The 24162-nt window shown below is 48.4% G+C and overlaps 1 protein-coding gene across 2 annotated transcripts in view; it reads right to left on the bottom strand.

Moving 5' to 3' along the window:
- ANKIB1 (ankyrin repeat and IBR domain containing 1) overlaps window positions 1-24162 on the bottom strand; it is a 93987-nt gene that overhangs the window by 32317 nt on the left and 37508 nt on the right. For both annotated transcript variants that reach the window (XM_077268198.1, XM_077268197.1), the window contains exons 3-14: window positions 20020-20320; window positions 18456-18638; window positions 16828-16945; window positions 10249-10457; window positions 9962-10050; window positions 6478-6622; window positions 4914-5080; window positions 2776-2864; window positions 2332-2462; window positions 1091-1225; window positions 372-458; window positions 61-127 (exon numbers count right to left, since the gene is read on the bottom strand). In XM_077268198.1, the coding sequence (XP_077124313.1) occupies window positions 61-127; window positions 372-458; window positions 1091-1225; window positions 2332-2462; window positions 2776-2864; window positions 4914-5080; window positions 6478-6622; window positions 9962-10050; window positions 10249-10457; window positions 16828-16945; window positions 18456-18638; window positions 20020-20320 (1721 nt within the window). The remainder of the gene's footprint in view (window positions 1-60; window positions 128-371; window positions 459-1090; window positions 1226-2331; window positions 2463-2775; window positions 2865-4913; window positions 5081-6477; window positions 6623-9961; window positions 10051-10248; window positions 10458-16827; window positions 16946-18455; window positions 18639-20019; window positions 20321-24162) is intronic.

Consider the following 24162-nt stretch of genomic DNA (forward strand, 5'->3'; position numbering starts at 1 on the left):
CATGTGCTCTTCATGGTGAAATTTGGGTCGTCGTTCCTGGAAAAAAATGGCGCCTCTCACCTTCACTAAGAGCTCTGCTCAGCTGCTCCATCTTTTCTTTGGCTGTTTTTAGAAGACGTTGTTCTAGCTGGAAAAGAAAAAAAATAGAAGTGGAGATTTGCATGTGACAACAATGGGGTCACAATTTTGGGGAAGTAAGAAGGTGACATCCAGGAAGGGACAAGGAGAAGGCAGCACGAGGCGCCGCACAATGTTACAGCCATACATGACACCATGTCATACATCATGGGCACCGGACAATCCGCTCTCGACGTGTCGCCAGCGAACCAGGACGATCTTTACCATAGAAGACGAAATTTAGTGAACGGTACCTGATAACTGTGTTCATGGTTCTTAAACCTCGTGTAATAATGCATAAATCTGTCCAATTCTTGGAATCTTTTATGCTTCTTCTCCGCCTAAAAAACCCAAAAGATAAAGTTTGCCACATTGCCTTAATTAACAGGTTGGGCCAGATTCTGATCATGTAACACGCTTCTCTAACTACTAGGCGTTACGTGCCGCCATATCATCATCCCGTGACGGTGAAAGCGCATTATGCTGCACCTTGCTTCGTCAGAGACCCTGAAAGTTGCATGGGCTGGAGCTGGAGAGGTTTATATGACTCCCCCTTTAGTCAAGGCGGCCTTCTTCAATACCAAATAAATTCCACCCTGGAAAACCATCAATCCCCCATTGTTATAATAAACAGAGGAACGTTGTCTCCAGGATCTACGCTGTCCGCAGTCTGTATATAGAAATCGCCGGATACTTTATTTTTGTTCTCACTGGAAGATTAGTTATAAAATCGGTCAGACTATCCCTTTTCTATAAAAGGACTTATTAGTGAACTGTCTTTGTACAAATACAATGAGCATGCAGTGCTGCAGTGCAAAGCATGGTGCAAAGGCACTGATGAGAAAAGAAGCAGATTTCAGCTTACTGCAGGCACCAATGGTCATAAAAGGTCTGTAGGAACCTGTCAATATCCCTCCCAGATACATGGTCTACTTCATACAGCAAGAATCACCGGTCAGTCTCCGGCTCTCACCTCCACCGTCATCTCTTTAGACTGCTCCTCCACCTGATTTATCACCTCGTAACGTGTGCAGCGGTAATATCCCCCTGTGGATGAGCTGTGTTTCTTCCACTCCTCCAGGCAAATCCAGCAGAAATCGTACTTGCACTGAAAAAAAAAAAAAAAAAAAAAAAGGCATGAAGTAAATTTTCAGAAAATATATTTTTTTTTAACTTTTTGCTCAAATATATATATATATATATATATATATATATATATATATATATATATATATATATATATATATATATATATATATATATATATATATATATATATATATATACACACACACACACATACATGTATATATATATATATATATATATATATATATATATATATATATATATATATATATATACACACACACAGCATATAAAAAGAGGAGCTCCTAAGAATATTAGTGCAGATTGTTGCCCGCCTGTGGGACTCTCCCTGCAGCCAGACGCCCACCCATGGGGAGAGCCCCGCAGCCAAATGCCCGCCCGTGGGGCTCTCCCCGCAGCCAGACGCCCACCCACGGGGCTCTCCCCGCAACCAGATGCCCACCCATGGGGAGAGCCCCGCAGCCAAATGCCCGCCTGTGGGGCTCTCCCCTCAGCCAGACGCCCACACACGGGGCTCTCCCCGCAACCAGACGCCCACCCGCAGGGATCTCCCCGCAACCAGACGCCCACCCGCGGGGCTCTCCCCACAGCCAGGCACCCACCCACGGGGCTCTCCCCGCAACCAGACGCCCACCCACGGGGCTCTCCCCACAACCAGACGCCCACCCACGGGGCTCTCCCCACAGCCAGACGCCCACCCACGGGGCTCTCCCCGCAGCCAGACGCCCACCCAAGGGACTCTCCCCGCAGCCAGACGCCCACCCACGGGACTCTCCCCGCAGCCAGACGCCCACTCAAGGGGCTCTCCCCACAGCCAGACGCCCACCCACGGGGCTCTCCCCGCAACCAGACGCCCACCCACCGGGCTCTCCCCACAGCCAGACGCCCACCACGGAGCTCTCTCTGCGCAGCCATGCATCGCACCGTTATGACTTCTCACTACTGTAGGAAGTTGCCCGGATTTGATACTTGATGCCCCTCTATGGTTCCGGTCGGGTAATTAAGTACTGGCGAGTACAGCGGGATCTCAGGGTCCCAGAAGCTTCTCTCTGCGGCGATCAGCTGCTCGGTGTGGCGGCTTTCTTGAGTTGCCACGTTTCTTACCTTGGCACACTGCATATGGTTGCAGCCCTCATTCTTCTGGATAGGAGACTTGCAATTGGCGCAAGGTTTCGAGTTCGTTAATAACCAGAGACAATTAGCAGCATCCTCGAACGCCTCGCTCACGCCGACCACTAGACCACAATGGAGAAGAGAACATAATATATAATATACAGCTACTCGTGGTGTCAGGACTGCCGCCTCGGTCTGATGTATTGGGGCTTTTGGTCCTGGAGGGTTTCTGACCCCCAGAACTAAATCACACTGGCCGCCACTTTGCCTGGACCCTATCGGAAGGGTAGGAAGTGTGAGAAGGCCCAGCCATCCGCGGTGCTCAGTTAGTTGCAAGAATGGATCTCACTCTGGTTGGCCCTAAATCCACGCCGGCTCATTACAGAGTTGTGCTGGATGTCGGCATCACCTATCGCGCCATCATCTCATACTTACACTCCTCCGGCTTCATCTCGGACACCTTGTGCAGCCATTTTTTCCATGTTTGGCAATCACACGGTTCGTGGGCCTCTCCTAAACATTCCCTGCAACACAGAAAACCAGAATCAATATTCCCAGACTTGCCCGCTCCTGAGAAATCAGCGTTGACCCATCTTCATTAAGCTGGCACATCCATACCCAACTTAACTCCCGGGCCATTGGCCTCCATATTCCCTCTCTTGTTTATGAAGCACAGTGCCACACTTCTGGCAGTGGCTTCACCTGGTATTGCAGCTCAGTTCTTACAAACCCCTTGGCAGCCATTTTCTGGTTTGTTTTTTCCCCCCTTTTTTGTGCTTTAGATTAGTCGACCTGGCTCGATATCATGCCGCAACGATGATCTGTGAATGTCGACAGGTAGCGGGCGATCCGCAGGGCTCCATTCCAATGTCCATGGAGTATCGACATGGCCGCTGGACCAGTGTGCGGAGAATCGATTCTATTACAAACTTATCATCCCATCCTGTGGATAAGTTTATATTTTGGGACAACCCCTTTAAGAGCACAGGACTGAGAGGGATCCCAGGCACCGCCATGGTCCTTTCCAATCAGATGACCGGCTGCTCCTGACCATTTCATTCTGCAATTATGGACTAAAAACAACCCTTAGTGACAACCGTGGTAAAAGCCGTTTGGTGTCCTGGTGGCTGTCACCCAGCTTTTTCAGGCACAGATCATAAATATAAATAATAATGCAACTTTTAACAAGATGGGAGAGCACAGAGTGTGATAAATTTGGGGTTATCGTCCTAAACTTTTCCTTTATTCCAACTCTTTGGAAGAGCAAGTTGCTGTGGTGAACCAGGAGGCCCAGGATGAACGGCTCCATCATTTGGATAGTATGGCACAGTGCAGAGAATCCAGGAGTAGCTGCTTTCACGTTCCTGTTACCTTCCTGCCTCATCTTCAGCCTCAATGGTCCCGATGATGAATTATTGATCGCGGTCTTGATACAGGATCCGCCAGGTCCTCAGATGACACCGGGAGGAATCAGCGCACTCACAAATTCACGACCTGAACCTCCCTGCAGCCTGGGACCCCCATTTAATAGCTCTGGTGGGGTCTTATAAGGCCACGTTCTCTATGCAGGTTCATACAACATTTGGATACGCCACGAGGGTGTAAATGCGGACCCCGCGGCGTCGGTCATGCCGCGTTTCAGATGTCGCCTATATTATAAATGATGTAGACGCCATCAGAAGACTGTAAGAAAGAAGCTCGCCTCCTGCCAGTAACCAGAAACTGACCATAAAAGCTCGGGATTACCGCACATAATGCCGGAGACTCTGCTGCGTTCATCCTGCGGAGGACGTAAAACGACTCACAGCCCCTCGAGAGTCTGCCAGCGAGGCTTTATATAGGGGGGGGGGATTTAATAAGACTGATGTTTCATAAAACCTTTCCTCTAACCCCTCCCCCCCCCCCCCGAAAAAACAAGCCTTATTCACCCTCCCCAGGTCCAGCACAGAGTTTCCACCGCTGCTCTCAGTGTCTATTACTGCCTGCAGCGCCAACAGCGCTGCAGCCAATCACTGAACTCGAGATGACAACCAGAACTGCAGGGTTCACAGAGAGGAGGAAGACCGAGGAGCTGTCCATCAGGCTAGGTTTGCAGAGGTTTACATTTTTTCTTCTTTACAAGAATTATACAGTCATTCTGACATGGATTTTCATAGTAAATACACCAGCCCCATCAGATCTAAGAGATCTACTTAATAATGTGTACAGATGCGTTTAAAGCACACAGCACGTACTTAACATTATGCACAGCGCACATATGAGAGAAATGACCACAGCCGGGATTAGAGAGGACTCTGGTCCAGGCTGGTTAATTCCTCAGATACTGGTTACAGGGGCTCCCTATATACCACTGATGACCCCACTCAAGTGAATGGACCGCTACTAGCCACCCAGCTGGGCAGTGAAACAATGCAGCGATCCCCTCATTCTCAGGGACGGTGGGAGTCCCCGAGGTCGGACACGGACTTTTTACATGGAAAATCTGTATGATATCGGTACACTTCTATCCATGGTAAAATGTACTCCCTAATTAAGGAGCAGGCGCCCACGAACACACAGGACACTGCACCCACCAGCAGAACAGATGCCCTTTTCCACAGTCCACAGCCGGGGCCCGCAACAACGGAAAGGTCAGGGTGTCCGAACCAGACGTATTGCTTCCCTGCTTCTTGAGCCTCACTGCCCTCTCGCAGGCTGGCGTCGGGCACCACCGGATGGCTGTGTTGTTTTCTACAAATGCCTGAAAAAAATGGAAATGAAGAGACAGAAAAAGTAACATTAATTTCAATGGGCAGCATGTGATACCACACTAACTTCAATGGCGTCATGTGTTACTACATTCTAGTTAGTGGGCGCCCCATGATACCCCACAGACTTCAATGGGATCCATAATACTCTTCCTACTTCAACAGGCGCCCCACGATACCCCACGGACTTCACTGGGATCCATAATACTCCTCTTACTTCAAAAGGTGCCCCATGATACCCCACGGACTTCAATGGGATCCATAATACTCCTCTTACTTCAAAAGGCGCCCCATGATACCCCACGGACTTCACTGGGATCCATAATACTCCTCTTACTTCAAAAGGCGCCCCATGATACCCCACGGACTTCAATGGGATCCATAATACTCCTCTTACTTCAAAAGGCGCCCCATGATACCCCACGGACTTCAATGGGATCCATAATACTCCTCTTACTTCAAAAGGCGCCCCATGATACCCCACGGACTTCACTGGGATCCATAATACTCCTCTTACTTCAAAAGGTGCCCCATGATACCCCACGGACTTCAATGGGATCCATAATACTCCTCTTACTTCAAAAGGTGCCCCATGATACCCCACGGACTTCAATGGGATCCATAATACTCCTCTTACTTCAAAAGGCGCCCCATGATACCCCACGGACTTCAATGGGATCCATAATACTCCTCTTACTTCAAAAGGCGCCCCATGATTCCCCACGGACTTCAATGGGAGCTTCATGATGGTCCTCCAACTTCAACAGGTGTCGCACTATACCCATCCAAGGGGTGTCTCATGATACCTCCAACTAACAGATGTCCCACGATACCTCTTAAACTTTAACGGGTGTCTCACGATATGCCTCCAACTTCAACAGGCGCCCCCATATACCCTTCCAACTTCAATGGGCGCCCCACTATACCCCTCCAAAAGGTGCCCCAACATACCCCTCCAACTTCAACGGGCACCCCGCTATACCCCTCCAAAGGGCGACCCACTATACCCCTCCAAAAGGCACCCCAACATACCCCTCCAACTTAAATGGGCCCCCTACTGTACCCCTCGAAGGAGGGGTATGTTGGGCTCCCCTTGAACGGGCGCACCACTATATCCCTTCAACGGGCCCCAAACGATACCCCTCTAACTTAAAACGGATGCCCTGCAATACCCCTCAAACTTCAGCGGGCGCCCCACTATACTACATTTTATTGGATACCCTTTGATAAGTCATTGTTTTCTAAGGTCATCAAGCAATAATGAGAGAATCTGAATGTGAAACCCTTGTGGCTTCTCAGCTCCAACACCACTGTTCACATGAGCAGGAGATTTCTTGAAAGGACTTTCCATGGGAGGTGTGGGTGTTACTTCTACAGAGCGGTACCCCACCTTTATGTCAAACTGCAGGTAGCGCTTATCCATCTCCTTAGACACCACACTTTCTATGACTTCCACAGGGACCAGCTGGAAACAGTCATAGGCTGGACAGAAGATGTTGTGGGCCTCGCCCTCCTGGATTTTAAGGTTCAGAAACCTAAAAAGAAAAAGAAAACCCTCAGGAGCCAAGTAACGTGTTCACCAGCATCTATACAGTCTGGACCATACATGGCTACTCTAGTCCCACCTACCAGAGGATCAGGACCATACATGGCTACTCTACTCCTGCCTACTAGAGGATCAGGACCATACATGGCTACTCTAGTCCCACCTACCAGCGGATCAGGACCATACATGGCTACTCTAGTCCCACCTACCAGAGGATCAAGACCATACATGGCTACGCTAGTTCTGCCTACCAGCGGATCAGGACCATACATGGCTACTCTAGTCCCGCCTACCAGAGGATCAGGACCATACATGGCTACTCTAGTCCCACCTACCAGCGGATCAGGACCATACATAGCTACTCTACTCCTGCCTACTAGAGGATCAGGACCATACATGGCTACTCTACTCCTGCCTACTAGAGGATCAGGACCATACATGGCTACTCTAGTCCCACCTACCAGAGGATCAGGACCATACATGGCTACTCTAGTCCCACCTACCAGAGGATCAAGACCATACATGGCAACGCTAGTTCTGCCTACCAGCGGATCAGGACCATACATGGCTACTCTAGTCCCACCTACCAGCGGATCAGGACCATACATAGCTACTCTACTCCTGCCTACTAGAGGATCAGGACCATACATGGCTACTCTAGTCCTGCCTACTAGAGGATCAGGACCATACATGGCTACTCTAGTCCCACCTACCAGAGGATCAGGACCATACATGGCTACTCTAGTCCCACCTACCAGAGCATCAAGACCATACATGGCTACGCTAGTTCTGCCTACCAGCGGATCAGGACCATACATGGCTACTCTAGTCCTGCCTACCAGAGGATCAGGACCATACATGGCTACTCTAGTCCTGCCTACCAGAAGATCAGGACCGTACATAGCTACTCTAGTCCTGCCTACCAGCGGATCAGGACCATACATGGCTACTCTAGTCCTGCCTACCAGAGGATCAGGACCATACATGGCTACTCTAGTCCCGCCTACCAGAGGATCAGGACCATACATGGCTACTCTAGTCCCACCTACCAGAGGATCAGGACCATACATGGCTACTCTAGTCCTGCCTACCAGCGGATCAGGACCATACATGGCTACGCTAGTCCTGCCTACCAGTGGATCAGGACCATACATGGCTACTCTAGTCCCGCCTACCAGAGGATCAGGACCATACATGGCTACTCTAGTCCTGCCTACCAGAGGATCAGGACCATACATGGCTACGCTAGTCCTGCCTACCAGTGGATCAGGACCATACATGGCTACTCTAGTCCCGCCTAACAGAGGATCAGGACCATACATGGCTACTCTAGTCCTGCCTACCAGCGGATCAGGACCATACATGGCTACTCTAGTCCTGCCTACCAGCGGATCAGGACCATACATGGCTATGCTAGTCCCGCCTACCAGAGGATCAGCGCCGATCACAATGATCAGTGAACACTTCTGCCCTTACATACCACAATCAATGGTGGTGTCAGCACCAGGACTCCCACCAATCAGTGTGAAATTTCACTTTATAGACCCATTAGCAAATCCGGCATTCAATTATTTACAAACTGATCCATGATTCTCAATGTCGATACAATAATGGCGAAACCAAAACTTACATTAGTTTTTTGTTGCATTCTTTATTTATTTCTTTTAAACAACATTTGGGTTGTGTTTTTTTGCAACCGGTAACTTTTTCTTAAAAAAATTCTGCCCGTATGTATAGCTGTGCGAGGGCTTGGTGTTTTGTTTTGGTGGCGAGTGGTTTCTAATGGTATCATTTAATGGATGTTTTTGTGGCAATTCTAGTGGTTTTAATTTTTTACATTTTATTTTTAGACAATTTATGGTTCAGATTAAATAGTTTTTCTATTTTGATAGATCGGACTATTGTGGACACTGTGATACTGGACAGTTATATTTTTTTTTTGAATGAGGAAAAGGAGGGATTATTTAATTTATTTATTTATTTATTTTTTTACACAGTTTTGAAACTTTTTTTTTTTCCTAGTTTTTCACTTTATTTTTTAGCCTCTCATTCTGTCCCAGTCTATACGGCAAGGCTAATAAGCGATGTATAGAAAATAGGAAGTATCCATATACTACGTTCCAGTGTAAAGACTGCAGTATTTCAAGGTTTGGACAGATACATACATACATAAAAAAGGGGAACAATACAATTGTTTGTTCAATGTAACACAATACAAAAGTAATGATGGGATTGAGCAGGCCCCCAACTACTATGTTTGGCGGATGTCGAGAAGGGGTTAACGATGGCCGATCGTAAAAAGGATCAACCAGTTCCCTGAACCTAAATTTGATCTGTCGATCTTCGGACATATCACAAGATATCCCTTTATTGGGATCCCCAACGATCGACTGTGGTGGTACCTGGTGGCGAGTGTTTAATATCCCTGCAGCGCCTCCGCAGGCGGAATGAAGAATTACATTACAAGCTTTCAATCAAATCAATAGGCTGTCCATGTGATTCACGGACACGGTGAGTCCTCCAAAACGAGAGAGGATCTTGATCTGATAAATAAAGGTCCAGAATGAGAGGCCCTTTCCTGTTAACACCATCCAACTACTGGTAGACATAGCTCGCGAAGGTGATGGGAATAATGTAGAATCATCCTACCCAGGTGACTTGGCAGCCAGGTGACCTTCATTCCTTCTGCCAGTAAATAATTCATTATTTTACTCCAGGAAGATGGAATTTTAAATTCCAGTTCAGGAGGAACAGGTCGGTGTACTGAGCCCTAAAATTACATTTTATTTCTGCATGGCATGGACATATTTCCCCAAGGAATTTTGATATTTTATCATTTTATTTCTTTCAATGGCTTTGAAATAAAAATGTAATTTTCAATAAAATTGGAACAAATTTAGTAAGTATTGTGTGTCCAGGTTCATATAAAACAGCACATAATTATTTTACTTCCCGATAACTACAAGATTCTCCTAAAAGTATATACAAAAAAAGAAAAAAAATTCTAGGGCGATATTTATTTGTACTGGCAGCAAATGCTAAATATGAAAAGGCATTAATGTAAAAAGGTAAATTATTATAAATCTTAATAGTTAAATCTGAAAGGCACAGTGCAGTCAAATCTTCAAAAGACAGTGTGGCTCCACCCACCACTATTCAGCCTTCCTGATTGGTTCTAAAGATTCCACCCCGCCCCCAAGTTCCTCCCTAGCTTAACTTGTGTTGCTCATGACGGCCCTTGAGGAAGCAAATTGCTGCTCCCAACTGATTTTAACTAAGAAAAAAAAAAACACACAAAAAATTAAATTTATATTAAAATTATTCTTACGATTCCCAGCATGTCCTGCAAAATTCATGTCCACATGGGATCTCCACTGGATCTTCAAACACAGAGATGCTGCACATGCAGATGCCACACTGAGCAAAAATATTTAGGGAAAAGAAAAAAATATATTATTTATGAAATAGGTCATTTCCAATGGGTAGGTAATGAACTTTTATAACACATCCTTTCGATATTTCATATAAAAAAAAATAAAACAATATCTGACAAACATTCGTAAGAAGATGGCAGTGACGATTCCCCAACCCTTGACTCCATTACTTGATACGGACCAGAGCCATGTCGATGTCCCCGGGAGACAGACTGATCTCATCTGGGGAGGTGACCGATGATCGGGTTGTACGTGGTGTGCGCGGAGAAGGGAGCGTATCCCAGGCATTATATCCGCTGGGTGGAGGGGTGGGCATCTGAACGCCTGATCGTTGGCAGCAATTCTCGGGGCTGCACATCCAGTCTTCCAGTAGCTTTTCCCTGTCCCAATCTATGAAAAAAAGGAAAAAAGTAATAGGAAAACATTTGTGGCAAATTCCTATTAGTAATATAGTATAATATAAATTCCCAATAAATAAAGGTCAATATATGGACAATTCCTTAAAGAACATTAATACTGTCCCCTTTTTATATGCATTTATCCAAATCTTGAAATACTGCAGTTTTTACACTGCACACTGGAACACAGTATATGGATACTTCCTATTCTCTGTACATCAATTAACAGCTTTGCTGAAGACTGGGACAAAATGAGCAATGTCATCTCATATCATTAGAGGGTAAGAATACAGGGAGGAAAAGAACATCTTCAATAAACCTAACTAGGGTATAGCAAGTAGCACATATAATAATAATAATAATTTTATTTATATAGCACCAATATATTCCGCATGACTACAGACCACACAAAAGGCACAATTATAGATATAGACCCCAGGGCCAGGCCGCCCCCCTCTACACGAACGACGGGGCCAGGCCGCCCCCCTCTACACGAACGACGGGGCCAGGCCGCCCCCCTCTACACAACGACGGGGCCAGGCCTCCCCCCTCTACACGAACCACGGGGCCAGGCCTCCCCCCTCTACACGAACCACGGGGCCAGGCCGCCCCCCTCTACACGAACCACGGGGCCAGGCCGCTCCCCTCTACACGAACCACGGGGCCAGGCCGCCCCCCTCTACACGAACCACGGGGCCTGGCCGCCCCCCTCTACACGAACGACGGGCCAGGCCGCCCCCTCTACTTGAACGACGGGGCCAGGCCGCCCCCCTCTACACGAACCACGGGGCCAGGCCGCCCCCCTCTACACGAACGACGGGCCAGGCCGCCCCCCTCTACACGAACGACGGGGCCAGGCCGCCCCTCTCTACACGAACGACGGGGCCAGGCCGCCCCCCTCTACACGAACGACGGGGCCAGGCCGCCCCCCTCTACACGAACGACGGGGCCAGGCCGCCCCCCTCTACACGAACCACGGGGCCAGGCCGCCCCCCTCTACACGAACGACGGGCCAGGCCGCCCCCCTCTACACGAACGACGGGCCAGGCCGCCCCCCTCTACACGAACGACGCGGCAAGGCCGCCCCCCTCTACACGGACGACAGGGCCAGTCCGCCCCCCTCTACATGAACGACGGGGCAAGGCCGCCCCCGTCTACGCGAACGACGCGGCAAGGCCGCCCCCCTCTACACGGACGATGGGGCCAGGCCGCAACCCCTACCCGGACCCCAGGGCCGAGCTGCACTCTCTACCCGGACCTCAGGCAAGTCCCATGCTATATACAGACCTCAGACCAGCACCAACCCAGACCCCAGGCTAAACCCCTGTATACAGGCACCAAACCACACCCATCCTGTATATCCCCCTTATACCATACCCCAACCGTATGCACCCCTTAGATGCCACTTACATACACCGTTCAGACTAGAACCTACCGGTATACAAAGCTCAGACCACCCTCATTTACAGACACCTTCAATATCAGACCCCAGACAAGACGTTCCGCTATCCATCTTGACTCCTGTGCTTCTCTCCATCATCTCTGTTGGCCCATTTTATCCCACACTTCCCTACTGGAATCAATATCTTGACACATACACAACATTATCTAAACTTTTTCCCAGACTTTCATATAAATCAAAGATTTACTTAAAAATAAATGTTCTCATTTACCGAGACATGACAATACAATAGAGTGTGAACCAGACTTGACTCCGCTTGGCACGAGACCCGCCACGCTCTGCCATCTGCTTGCAATTGCGAAATCTCTGAAGACAGATGGGCGAGCGGCTGCCAGCAGCCATCAGGAATACTCATTAATAACATTTATCAACATTGACGACTAATCGCTACAGAAATTCTCAATGACAGCCTAAATAGAGCTGCTAATAACGGCCATTAATATAATGTCTTGTTTACGGGAACGTTGTGAGCAGCAGATCAGAGGTAATCATAGGCGCGTGCTGAGAGTAAACCGGCGGTAATCTCATTTCTTCAGAATAAGACCCCTAATATGGTGCAGGGGCGCGCAGGGACTCATTCAGTAAGGGTATAATGTTATATAAATCCGTAAAACTCCTGAACACATATAACTTTAATGTAACTTACAGATAATGTGGCATCTTTCCCACTTTACTGCCCTGCCTACAGGCCCCAGCAAATAGCAGAAAGGAGGGGGATGCGGCTGCAGCTTCTCACAAAAATGAGTACAAGGGAGAAAGGAGGGGAAGGGAAAAAGGATTGATGTAGAGGGGAAGGTGAAAAAAGTTTGATGGGGAGGGGGGAAAAAGCATTGATGGGGAGGGGAAAAAAGATGGATGGGGAGGGGGAAAAAATATGGATGGGGAGGGGGAAAAAAGATTGATGGGGAGGGGGAAAAAAGATTGACGGGAAAGGGAAAAAATATTGATAGGGAGGGAAAAAAAGATGGATGGGGAGGGGAAAAGGATGGATGGGGCGGGAAAAAAGGATGGATGGAGGCAGCTGTTTCTAGTGGAAATAAACTGTATGAAACTACAGCTTCTCCAAATTTTTGGGAAATAGAATAAAAGGAAAGTGCATAGTAAGGAGTAAAAATCTGATTAGTTCTGCTCTGATACTACAGACGGCCCCAATACTGTACATGGGCAACAGAGCCGTCACCTCGATCAGTTACTCAATGTAGGTCTGATCCTCTAGGTTCCTGCAATCAGCCAGGTCCCTGCAGGCCGTGTGTCAGTCTACACTGTGATTTGCCATGCTATTCCGGCTCCTCGCCATCTTCCTCCAGACAGGCGTGTACGGTATACTCCGCGGCACTATATACAACAGGCAGGGTACCGATACCGCTGGGTACATGATTGCTGCTCCCACCTCCGGGGATCGTTCTGGCAGCGACTCTAATAACCCACCATACTGGCCGCATTACACAGTACAGGACACCGGTTGCATTTACCAGGCGGAAACTTCTTTGTTCTATAAACAAATCTTAGAGAAAGGCGCGAAGCAGCCGCTGGTCGCGGTGTTGGTACTTCTGTAATTGCTTCTATTCTGGGAGGCAATTCATTACATATACAGCAGAACTCTATTTACAGACAGGTAATAAATTATCACAGTTTCTTCAGAAAAGACGGATTCCTGGGAGGCTGGAATAGAAAACATCCCCAGAATACCCCCCTGGTGCCTGCTCATCGCTGGACCAGAATACGCCTGCCAGCTCTGTATGGCTGTGCAATTAGGTTTAAGCCAGCGAAACGCGAGACCCTTCAGGGGGAAAATAAATATTTTTTTTTACATAAGTGATGAAAAAATAATCTAAGCTTTGTATATATAAAAAATAAAATAATGATTTGTGTTGCCATTTTCTGAGACTTCTTTTCCATACCTTATATTTTTCCATTAATGGATCTGTATGAGGACATGTTCCTCTGTGTGTGGAGCTTTAATACTTCGGGGTACGTACATTGTTCCCAACAGTTTTTAATTTATCGCATTTTGGGGGCAGAGGTGGCGACTGCAGAATGACAGTTTAGGCATTTCCAAATATTACGTACAAACGTACAGTGGAGAAAATAAGTATTTGATCCAGAAGACGGAGGGACCTTGTTAAGTGACGGAAGGGGCGAATGACGCAGCTACATGAGCCGACAGCCAGTCCTTCCGGTGATTGACAGTGGCATCTAAGGCTATGTGCACGCGATGCAGATTTAGTGCAGATCTGCAGTGGATTTTTCCACGCAGAAACGCTGCAGATCCGCACTGTGATGTACAGCACAATGTAAATCAATGGGGAAAAAAAAAAGCTGTGCAGGTGGTGCGTAAAAATCCGCGTGGAAACGCTGCGGATTTTAAAGAAGTGCATGTCACTTCTTTTGTGCGGATCTGCAGCATTTCTGCACCATTCCATTATAGAAATCAGCAATGGTGAAAACCGCAGAAAATCCGCACAAAATCCGCATCAATTCCACATAAAAACCGCACAAAATCCGCGGCAAATCTGCACCTGCGGTTTCTGCCAGGAGATGCGGATTTTGTGCGGAAAATTCTGCACCAAATTCCGCAACGTGTGCACATAGCCTAAATGGTTAAACAACAGCGATCGCCACTAGATCTGCTACTGTCCCAACATTAAATGGGCACAGTGTAATGCTTCATTTCTCCTGTGGTTGGCGCTGTAGTAATTAAAATATAAGTGTGTATTTCCAGGCGAGCGACACACCAGAGGGCCCAGACTGGCAGGGGGCGAGCGACATGCCAGAGGGCCCAGACAGGCAGGGGGCGAGCGACACGCCCGAGGGCCCAGACAGGAAGGGGGCGAGCGACATGCCAGAGGGCCCAGACAGGCAGGGGGCGAGCGACACGCCCGAGGGCCCAGACAGGCAGGGGGCGAGCGACACACCCGAGGGCCCAGACAGGCAGGGGGCGAGCGACACACCCGAGGGCCCAGATAGGCAGGGGGCAAGCGACACACCCGAGGGCCCAGACAGGCAGGGGGTGAGTGACACACCCGACGGCCCAGACAGGCAGGGGGCGAGCAACATACCCGAGGGCCCAGACAGGCAGGGGGCGAGCGACACACCCGAGGGCCCAGATAGGCAGGGGGCAAGCGACACACCCGAGGGCCCAGACAGGCAGGGGGTGAGTGACACACCCGACGGCCCAGACAGGCAGGGGGCGAGCAACATACCCGAGGGCCCAGACAGGCAGGGGGCGAGCGACACACCCAAGGGCCCAGACAGGCAGGGGGCAAGCGAAACGCCCGAGGGCACAGACAAGCAGGGGCCAAGCGATACACCCGAGGGCCCAGACAGGCAGGGGGCAAGCGACACACCCGAGGGCCCAGACAGGCAGGGGGCGAGCGACATGCCAGAGGGCCCAGACAGGCAGGGGGTGAGCGACACACCCGAGGGCCGAGACAGGCAGGGGGCGAGCAACACACCCGAGGGCCCAGACAGGCAGGGGGCGAGCGACACACCTGAGGGCCCAGACAGGCAGGGGCCAAGCGACAAGCCCGAGGGCCCAGACGGGCAGGGGGCAAGCCACATGCCCGAGGGCCCAGACGGGCAGGGGGCAAGCCACATGCCCGAGGGCCCAGACAGGCAGGGGGCAAGCGACACACCCGAGGGCCCAGACAGGCAGGGGGCGAGCGACATGCCAGAGGGCCCAGACAGGCAGGGGGTGAGCGACACACCCGAGGGCCGAGACAGGCAGGGGGCGAGCAACACACCCGAGGGCCCAGACAGGCAGGGGGCGAGCGACACACCTGAGGGCCCAGACAGGCAGGGGCCAAGCGACAAGCCCGAGGGCCCAGACGGGCAGGGGGCAAGCCACATGCCCGAGGGCCCAGACGGGCAGGGGGCAAGCCACATGCCCGAGGGCCCAGACAGGCAGGGGGCAAGCGACACACCCGAGGGCACAGACAAGCAGGGGGCAAGCAACACGCCCGAGGGCCCAGACGGGCAGGGGGCGAGCGACACACCCGAGGGCCCAGACAGGCAGGGGGGCAAGCGACACGCCTGAGGGCACAGACAAGCAGGGGCCAAGCAACAAGCCCGAGGGCCCAGACGGGCAGGGGGCAAGCCACATGCCCGAGGGCCCAGACAGGCAGGGGGTGAGCGACACACCCGAGGGCCCAGACAGGCAGGGGGCAAGCGATACACCCGAGGGCCCAGACAGGCAGGGGGCAAGCGATACACTCAAGGGCCCAAACAGGCAGGGGGCAAGCGACCCCCCCTGAGGGCACAGACAAGCAGGGGGCAAGCAACACGCCCGAGGGCCCAGACGGGCAGGGGGCGAGAGACACGTCCGAGGGACCAAATATAAAGAGAGCAAGTGATACACCCAAGCGTCAAGACAACAGCAAGCAATCCGCATGCCCAATGGTCCACACAACGAGGAAGGAAAAGACACATCTGAGGGCCCAGATGGGCAGGGGGTGAAAGGAGGCATACGGACCCAGACATCCAGCAATAGCTGAAAAAACAAACCAAAAAAAACAGCCTGTATTTACAGCCGCCCGTGGCCCCCAGGTACCAAGCCGCAGACTTGAGATTTTATTTATTTTATCAGCTAAAGTATTAGAAAACTGAACAGCGGTGGTCCGACCACTATAATTTCCAGCAAACTTAAAAACAGGGTCAAAAGAAATGCAACTGATGCCCACACTTCTAGATCGGCGTCCATATTCAGTTACACTTCAGGCGTCGTTTCCACAAGATCCTCACGGGATTGTGCCCTGTACAAGGATTCAGCCTGTGGCACCGGGAGAATTCACCGCCATTTACTCCCCTATAATCCGTCCCTTCAGGTAATGGAGATGCAGTAACAACCGAAGCCCGAGCGCTCACCACGTCTCCGGTATGTAACTATATACTCTATAATTACCGTGTGCCCGCAGCAAAGCCTCCGCGGTGAACAGAGGGGCCTGCAGCATGTCTGCCGTCTCCACGATCAACATGTCCTTAAGCCGCCGTAAATCCTGGGGCCGTAGCCCTTCATAAGGCTGAAAAGGGACGGAAAATAAAATAAAAGCAAAGAATTTTGCATAGTGAAAGCATGAACAAATTGTTAAATGAGTCACTTCCTGTATTATAGTCCAGAGCTGCACTCACTATTCTGCTGGTGCAGTCACTGTGTACATACATTACATTACTGATCCTGAGTTGCATCCTGTATTATACCCCAGAGCTGCACTCACTATTCTGCTGGTGCAGTCACTGTGTACATACATTACTGATCCTGAGTTACATCCTGTATTATACCCCAGAGCTGCACTCACTATTCTGCTGGTGCAGTCACTGTGTACATACATTACTGATCCTGAGTTACATCCTGTATTATACTCCAGAGCTGCACTCACTATTCTGCTGGTGCAGTCACTGCGTACATACATTACATTACTGATCCTGAGTTACATCCTGTATTATACTCCAGAGCTGCACTCACTATTCTGCTGGTGCAGTCACTGTGTACATACATTACATTACTGATCCTGAGTTGCATCCTGTATTATACTCCAGAGCTGCACTCACTATTCTGCTGGTGCAGTCACTGTGTACATACATTACATTACTGATCCTGAGTTACATCCTGTATTATACTCCAGAGCTGCACTCACTATTCTGCTGGTGCAGTCACTGTGTACATACATTACATTACTGATCCTGAGTTACATCCTGTATTATACTCCAGAGCTGCACTCACTATTCTGCTGGTGCAGTCACTGAGCACATACATTACATTACTGATCCTGAGTTACATCCTGTATTATACTCCAGAGCTGCACTCACTATTCTGCTGGTGCAGTCACTGTGTACATACATTACATTACTGATCCTGAGTTGCATCCTGTATTATACTCCAGAGCTGCACTCACTATTCTGCTGGTGCAGTCACTGTGTACATACATTACTGATCCTGAGTTACATCCTGTATTATACCCCAGAGCTGCACTCACTATTCTGCTGGTGCAGTCACTGTGTACATACATTACATTACTGATCCTGAGTTACATCCTCTATTATACCCCAGAGCTGCACTCACTATTCTGCTGGTGCAGTCACTGTGTACATACATTACTGATCCTGAGTTGCATCCTGTATTATACCCCAGAGCTGCACCCACTATTCTGCTGGTGCAGTCACTGTGTACATACATTACATTACTGATCCTGAGTTACATCCTGTATTATACTCCAGAGCTGCACTCACTATTCTGCTGGTGCAGTCACTGTGTACATACATTACATTACTGATCCTGAGTTGCATCCTGTATTATACCCCAGAGCTGCACCCACTATTCTGCTGGTGCAGTCACTGTGTACATACATTACATTACTGATCCTGAGTTACATCCTGTATTATACTCCAGAGCTGCACTCACTATTCTGCTGGTGCAGTCACTGTGTACATACATTACATTACTGATCCTGTATTATACTCCAGAGCTGCACTCGATATTCAAGGAAGTGGAGCAAGGTAACAGCAGGTGAGAATATTGGGAGCGGTGAGTACCTCTCTCTTGTCTAATGCCGCGTACTCCGCTTCTATATCATCGGCCTCGGGGTCTCTGGAAAAGACCATCTGTGACTCCAGCTTTAGGGCCAGATCTTTGTGGCGCTGCTTCTCGGCACAGTCGCACGGGGTGTCCTTATTGTCATTTTCAGAAAATAGGTTTCCTCCGTTCTTCACTAGCAGCTGTGGAAAGACAGAAAGACACTTCAGGGAACATCTGCTGTGCTGGATTCTGGCACAATGTCACAAATAAAACCGCCATAGTTATTATTACGCAATGGGAGTTTTCTTCGCAGGATAGAGTTGCAGTCTAATTTGTAGTCAAAATTTTATGCAAATATTTTGTACAAAACATGTGAATTTATCAACTGATTTGTTCTAATTTTCTGCTATCAAAAAGTTGCAATCCGCACTATTGTAGGAAGGGTGACGCAAAAAGTGGACACGGAGTGTGACATTTTGATCAATTTGGAGCAACAGCAAAATAGACTTAAAAAAAATCTCCCCCTTTATGTACCAGTTCCAGAAGAAAAAAAATCTAAAAACATTCAACTGACTTAAAGCAGGAAGCATCTTCTTGAAACGGTAAATACATGTCCTAATCATCTTGGAGACCGATACATCACATTCAATGTTCAGAAGATGGACACTAAGTGTAAACATTAGGAATAAAAAGAAAAGAAAAAACAAGAGGAGCCAAAAAGCCCTCTCTGGAGAAGAAGAGAAGGTTTTCAAACTTTTCTTTTTCTCATGTGCAGTCTCCACCAACACCCTTCATCATTCACCTTGGAGGTTTAGACCTTCAACACCAACATTACCCATTCATATAGCCGAATTATAACAAATCCCATCATGGAGATGAATTTATACGGAGAGCTCGGCTTCTGTCCATAGCTCCATACATAAACATGTTTTTTGGACAGTAGGACCCAACTCATCTTCTCCTCTGGCCCTTAAAACCCTAGTTAGATGTTCTTCTCAAGAAGATGACAGTAGGAAAGGGCTAGATGGAGGAGTGTCCCAAGACTGGAACATTTTTTCAGGGTTCCCTCCTTGGATCTCTGGTGGCTTTCCTTGGATGTTGGCGTAGCATGTAATAGAAGATAGCCATTGATTGCTTATTTGACTCTTTTAGGAGGTGAGGAGTAGATTGATTTGGTAACCAACCTGCCAACATCATGGGCTTACTGATGTGATGGCCAAATACAACAACCAAGTGGAGAGACATGTAGGAAAACATATATTTAATACGAGCAGACATTTACCCAACGTTGTGTGGTGGTCCATACCAAGGATGGGACCTATCATGAATCAAAAGACATACGTTTTGCCTAACTGTTGGCCATACACATATTCACCAGCTCTTGAGGTAACATTGGATTTAGATTGGACCAAAAGCCAATGTTAAGTTGCCCAGTTGCCACCTGGTAAATTGAAGAGTAGGAGGACTTCTACCACCATATTGATGACCATCTCAGATTTCTCCAACTCTCATTAGACAACTGCCTCCATCTCCAAACCTAGGGTAAATGTATTCTTTCCCAAAGTGTCTAATGCAGTTTACCTCTACGCAATGTTTCATCCCTGAGGCGGCGGCATAGTGCAAGGGTGTATTCTTCTTGTTATCAGTGGCATCAAGAGCGGCCCTCTCATATTCCCCATGGTCAAGCTTTGCCCCTTTCCACTCTAAGATCATCCGCAAACATTCAGATCTCTTGCGATCGTCATCTCCAAGCCTGGGTAGGCGATGATCCAAAGCACCTTCTGAGATCATGAGGTGGAATCCCATACAGAGCAAGTGCATAGAACTTTCGTTGTGGATGTTGCGCTTGTTTGGATTTCCATCCTTCCCAAAGAGAAATGACCTGCAAGAATAAAGAGCGAGGAACATCTGTAACAGTAGAAACAGACCTTGTGCAAAGCAATAATGCATATGATTGGACTGAATTAAAGTTAAGGAATTACACACCAACACATACGGGTTTTATCTCCCCTCAGTGCTGAATTCACAGTTACACTGCTCAGTACTTTTGTATTGCTACTGCTGCTTCGGATCATGTGTTACATAAATACAGGAAAGAAGGGATCCCTCAGGTCTGTGTGTGTGGTGTATGGGAGACAGTAGATAGTCTTCACCTACTAGCTGCGAGACAGTATCTTAAAGAAGTCCACCGAAAGAAAAGAACAAATTTGGTTAACTTTTTAAGTGATTCTGAGCTTTTTCTTCTCCATAAACTTTAACATCCCAGCATCTCGATCAAGAGACAATCCTCCTTCCTGGGTTCCCGATAGACTGGAAACAAAGCCATCAAGACCCAACTCCAGTGTCCACCTGCTAATAAACACATGCATATTTGAACATCCACAGGACTTCCCTGGACCCTTATGACTTACAAACAGCCAGCCAAATGGGGAGGGTAGACCCTAGGTGATATGCCATTTATACCCTTTAAAACGTACCTGTATTAGGTGACCTTTCAGCATATGCTTTCGTGTGCACCTATATGAGGAAAAAGATGATGTCTGGAGATCTTATCACTTTTCCCCAATTTTCATCACTGCAGGGACTGTTGTGAACTGGTGGTCTAGGAGCAGCATGAGACGTACTCTGGAGAAGGTGGTACCTGTACTGACCGCAGACCCTGAACTTAACACCGCAACTAGAAGTAGCCGTGGAATGTACCTGACGCTCCCTAGACATCTCGACACAGCCGGAGGACTAATTACCCCTAGAGATAGAAAGGGGAAAACTATCTTGCCTCAGAGAAAATCCCCCAAAGGATAGACAGCCCCCCACAAATATTGACTGTGAGAAGAGAGGGAAATAACATACGCAGACTGAAATCAGGATTTAGCAAAGGAGGCCAATTCTAGCTAAATAGAAAGGATAGGACAGAGTACTATGTGGTCAGTGTTAAAACACTAGAAAATATCCACCACAGAAAATATAAAAACTCCACAACTAACTAAAGATATGGAGGGTATATCTGCATCTCCAGAGATACCAGCTTGACTAAACAAATCCTTATACAGACCAAGCTGGACAAGACAAAACATGGAAGGTAACTAGAATGATCAGGCCCACAGCATGTGGACTGCAGAAAAAAAAGCCAGCACTTATCTTTGTTGAAATGATCAGCAAGCAAGAGAGACCAGGCAGGGAAGTGAATCCTCCAGGAAACAATGGACAACTGGCACAAACCAAAGGGTCAAGCAAGACTAAATAGCCCAGTCAGAATTGCAATAAGTGGACACACCTAATGACTGCTGCGATCCAAAGACAGCAGCACTACCACTTATAACCACCGGAGGGGGCCCAAGAGCAGAATTCACAACAAGGGACTCCTTGTCAGTTGCCTCTGAGCTGGTGGGTAGAGACTAGCTGCTATGATGTTTCCCATACACAGGAGAGCAGGAATCCTTGTGTGTTTGCTGGCTCTACAGCACACACAGACATGAGGGATTCCTTCTCTGTTGTCTGTATGGAGCAAATATTCAGAAGCAACAGCATGGAGGACATGATACATCATTACTGAGCAGTGTAACTGTGAATCCAGCAGTAAGTTGCAATAAAACATTTACTAGAAAGTGCTTCACCCCTTCATAAATTGGCTGCAATCCTTCTTGTTAAAAAGACAGCGACTGACACAGTGGTAATAGAAAATAAGTGGAATCTTGCACGCAGCTTTGGATGTGAATACAGCAGAAAACGCAATTACGGAAAAAGTAAAACAATGGTTTCACGAATGAGCTCGAACAGCAGATAACGTTTCTTTTATACCCTTGGCTATAATCCTATACACACACACACACCAGCCGCCGCTCACATCATTAGTTTTGCGCTCAGCCATTGTAAAGGCGACTCTTACCCGGTTTGGTAGAAGAGTAAATTTATTAGCATTTCAATGGCCAAAACAAGAGGAATTCCGAAGTTTTGCTTCTAGGTTTAATCTCGTAGTCGTCAAGTCTTTTAATGTAGTCTTTTGTGATGTTGCCCAGTGACTAAAGGTGATTAACCGAATGCGAAAAAAAATGATCGCAGTGATTTGGACTAAATATCGAAGATTAGGAATCGAGAGGAGACCAGCGTGAAGAGAAGAACATGACTGCGAAGACTGGCTGCCCATCAATAGTAGATGTTGGGCGCCCATCTATCCTAGACTTTAAACCAGAAAATGTGCCTTCATGGGCATCAACCATATACTCCAATACCATTGCCTTACTGGGAAGTAGAGATATTGGGGCCTGTTTGATGGGAGTAAACCAGGGCTCTCGGATGCCTATGGGAACTCCCCAAATCACAGATGGGAACCGTGACGTGGACTTTAAAGAGCTTTGCATTACGAGGACCCAACCACAAAGCTCCTCACATCTCAGTTTCCTGGAGCCCAAGATGGATTAAAAAAGTATAAATTTGACGTCATGACTTTTTCTAATATATGCTCTATACACTGCTCAAAAAAATAAAGGGAACACTTAAACAACAGAATCTAACTCCAAGTAAGTCAAACTTCTGTGAAATCAAACTGTCCACTTAGGAAGCAACACTGATTGACAATCAATTTCACATGCTGTTTTGCAAATGGAATAGACAACACATGGAAATTATTGGCAATTATCAAGACACCCTCAATAAAGGAGTGGTTCTGCAGGTGGGGACCACAGACCACATCTCAGTACCAATGCTTTCTGGCTGATGTTTTGGTCACTTTTGAATGTTGGTTGTGCTTTCACACTCGTGGTAGCATGAGACGGACCCTACAACCCACACAAGTGGCTCACGTAGTGAAGCTCATCCAGGATGGCACATCAATGCGAGCTGTGGCAAGAAGGTTTGCTGTGTCTGTCAGCGTAGTGTCCAGAGGCTGGAGGCACCACCAGGAGACAGGCCAGTACACCAGGAGATGTGGAGGGGGCCGTATGAGGGAAACAACCCAGCAGGACCGCTACCTCAGCCTTTGTGCAAGGAGGAACAGGAGAAGCACTGCAAAATGACCTCCAGGAGGCCACAAATGTGCATGTGTCTGCACAAACGGTTAGAAACCGACTCCATGAGGATGGTCTGAGTGCCCGATGTCCACAGACGGGGGTTGTGCTCACAGCCCAACACCGTGCAGGACGCTTGGCATTTGCCACAGAACAACAGGATTGGCAAATTCGCCACTGACGCCCTGTGCTCTTCACAGATGAAAGCAGGTTCACACTGAGCACATGTGACAGATGTGACAGATGTGACAGAGTCTGGAGATGCCGTGGAGAGCGATCTGCTGCCTGCAACATCCTTCAGCATGACCGGTTTGGCAGTGGGTCAGTAATGGTGTGGGGTGGCATTTCTTTGGAGGGCCGCACAGCCCTCCATGTGCTCGCCAGAGGTAGCCTGACTGCCATTAGGTACCAAGATGAGATCCTCAGACCCCTTGTGAGACCATATGATGGTGCGGTTGGCCCTAGGTTCCTCCTAATGCAGGACAATGTCAGACCTCATGTGGCTGGAGTGTGTCAGCAGTTCCTGCAAGATGAAGGCATTGAAGCTATGGACTGGCCCGCCCGCTCCCCAGACCTGAATCCGATTGAGCACATTTGGGACATCATGTCTCGCACCATCCACCAACGTCACGTTACACCACAGACTGTCCAGGAGTTGGCGGATGCTTTAGTCCAGGTCTGGGAGGAGATCCCTCAGGAGACCATCCGCCGCCTCATCAGG

This window comes from Ranitomeya variabilis, chromosome 6 (genome assembly GCF_051348905.1).
Source record: "Ranitomeya variabilis isolate aRanVar5 chromosome 6, aRanVar5.hap1, whole genome shotgun sequence".
NCBI lineage: Eukaryota > Metazoa > Chordata > Amphibia > Anura > Dendrobatidae > Ranitomeya > Ranitomeya variabilis.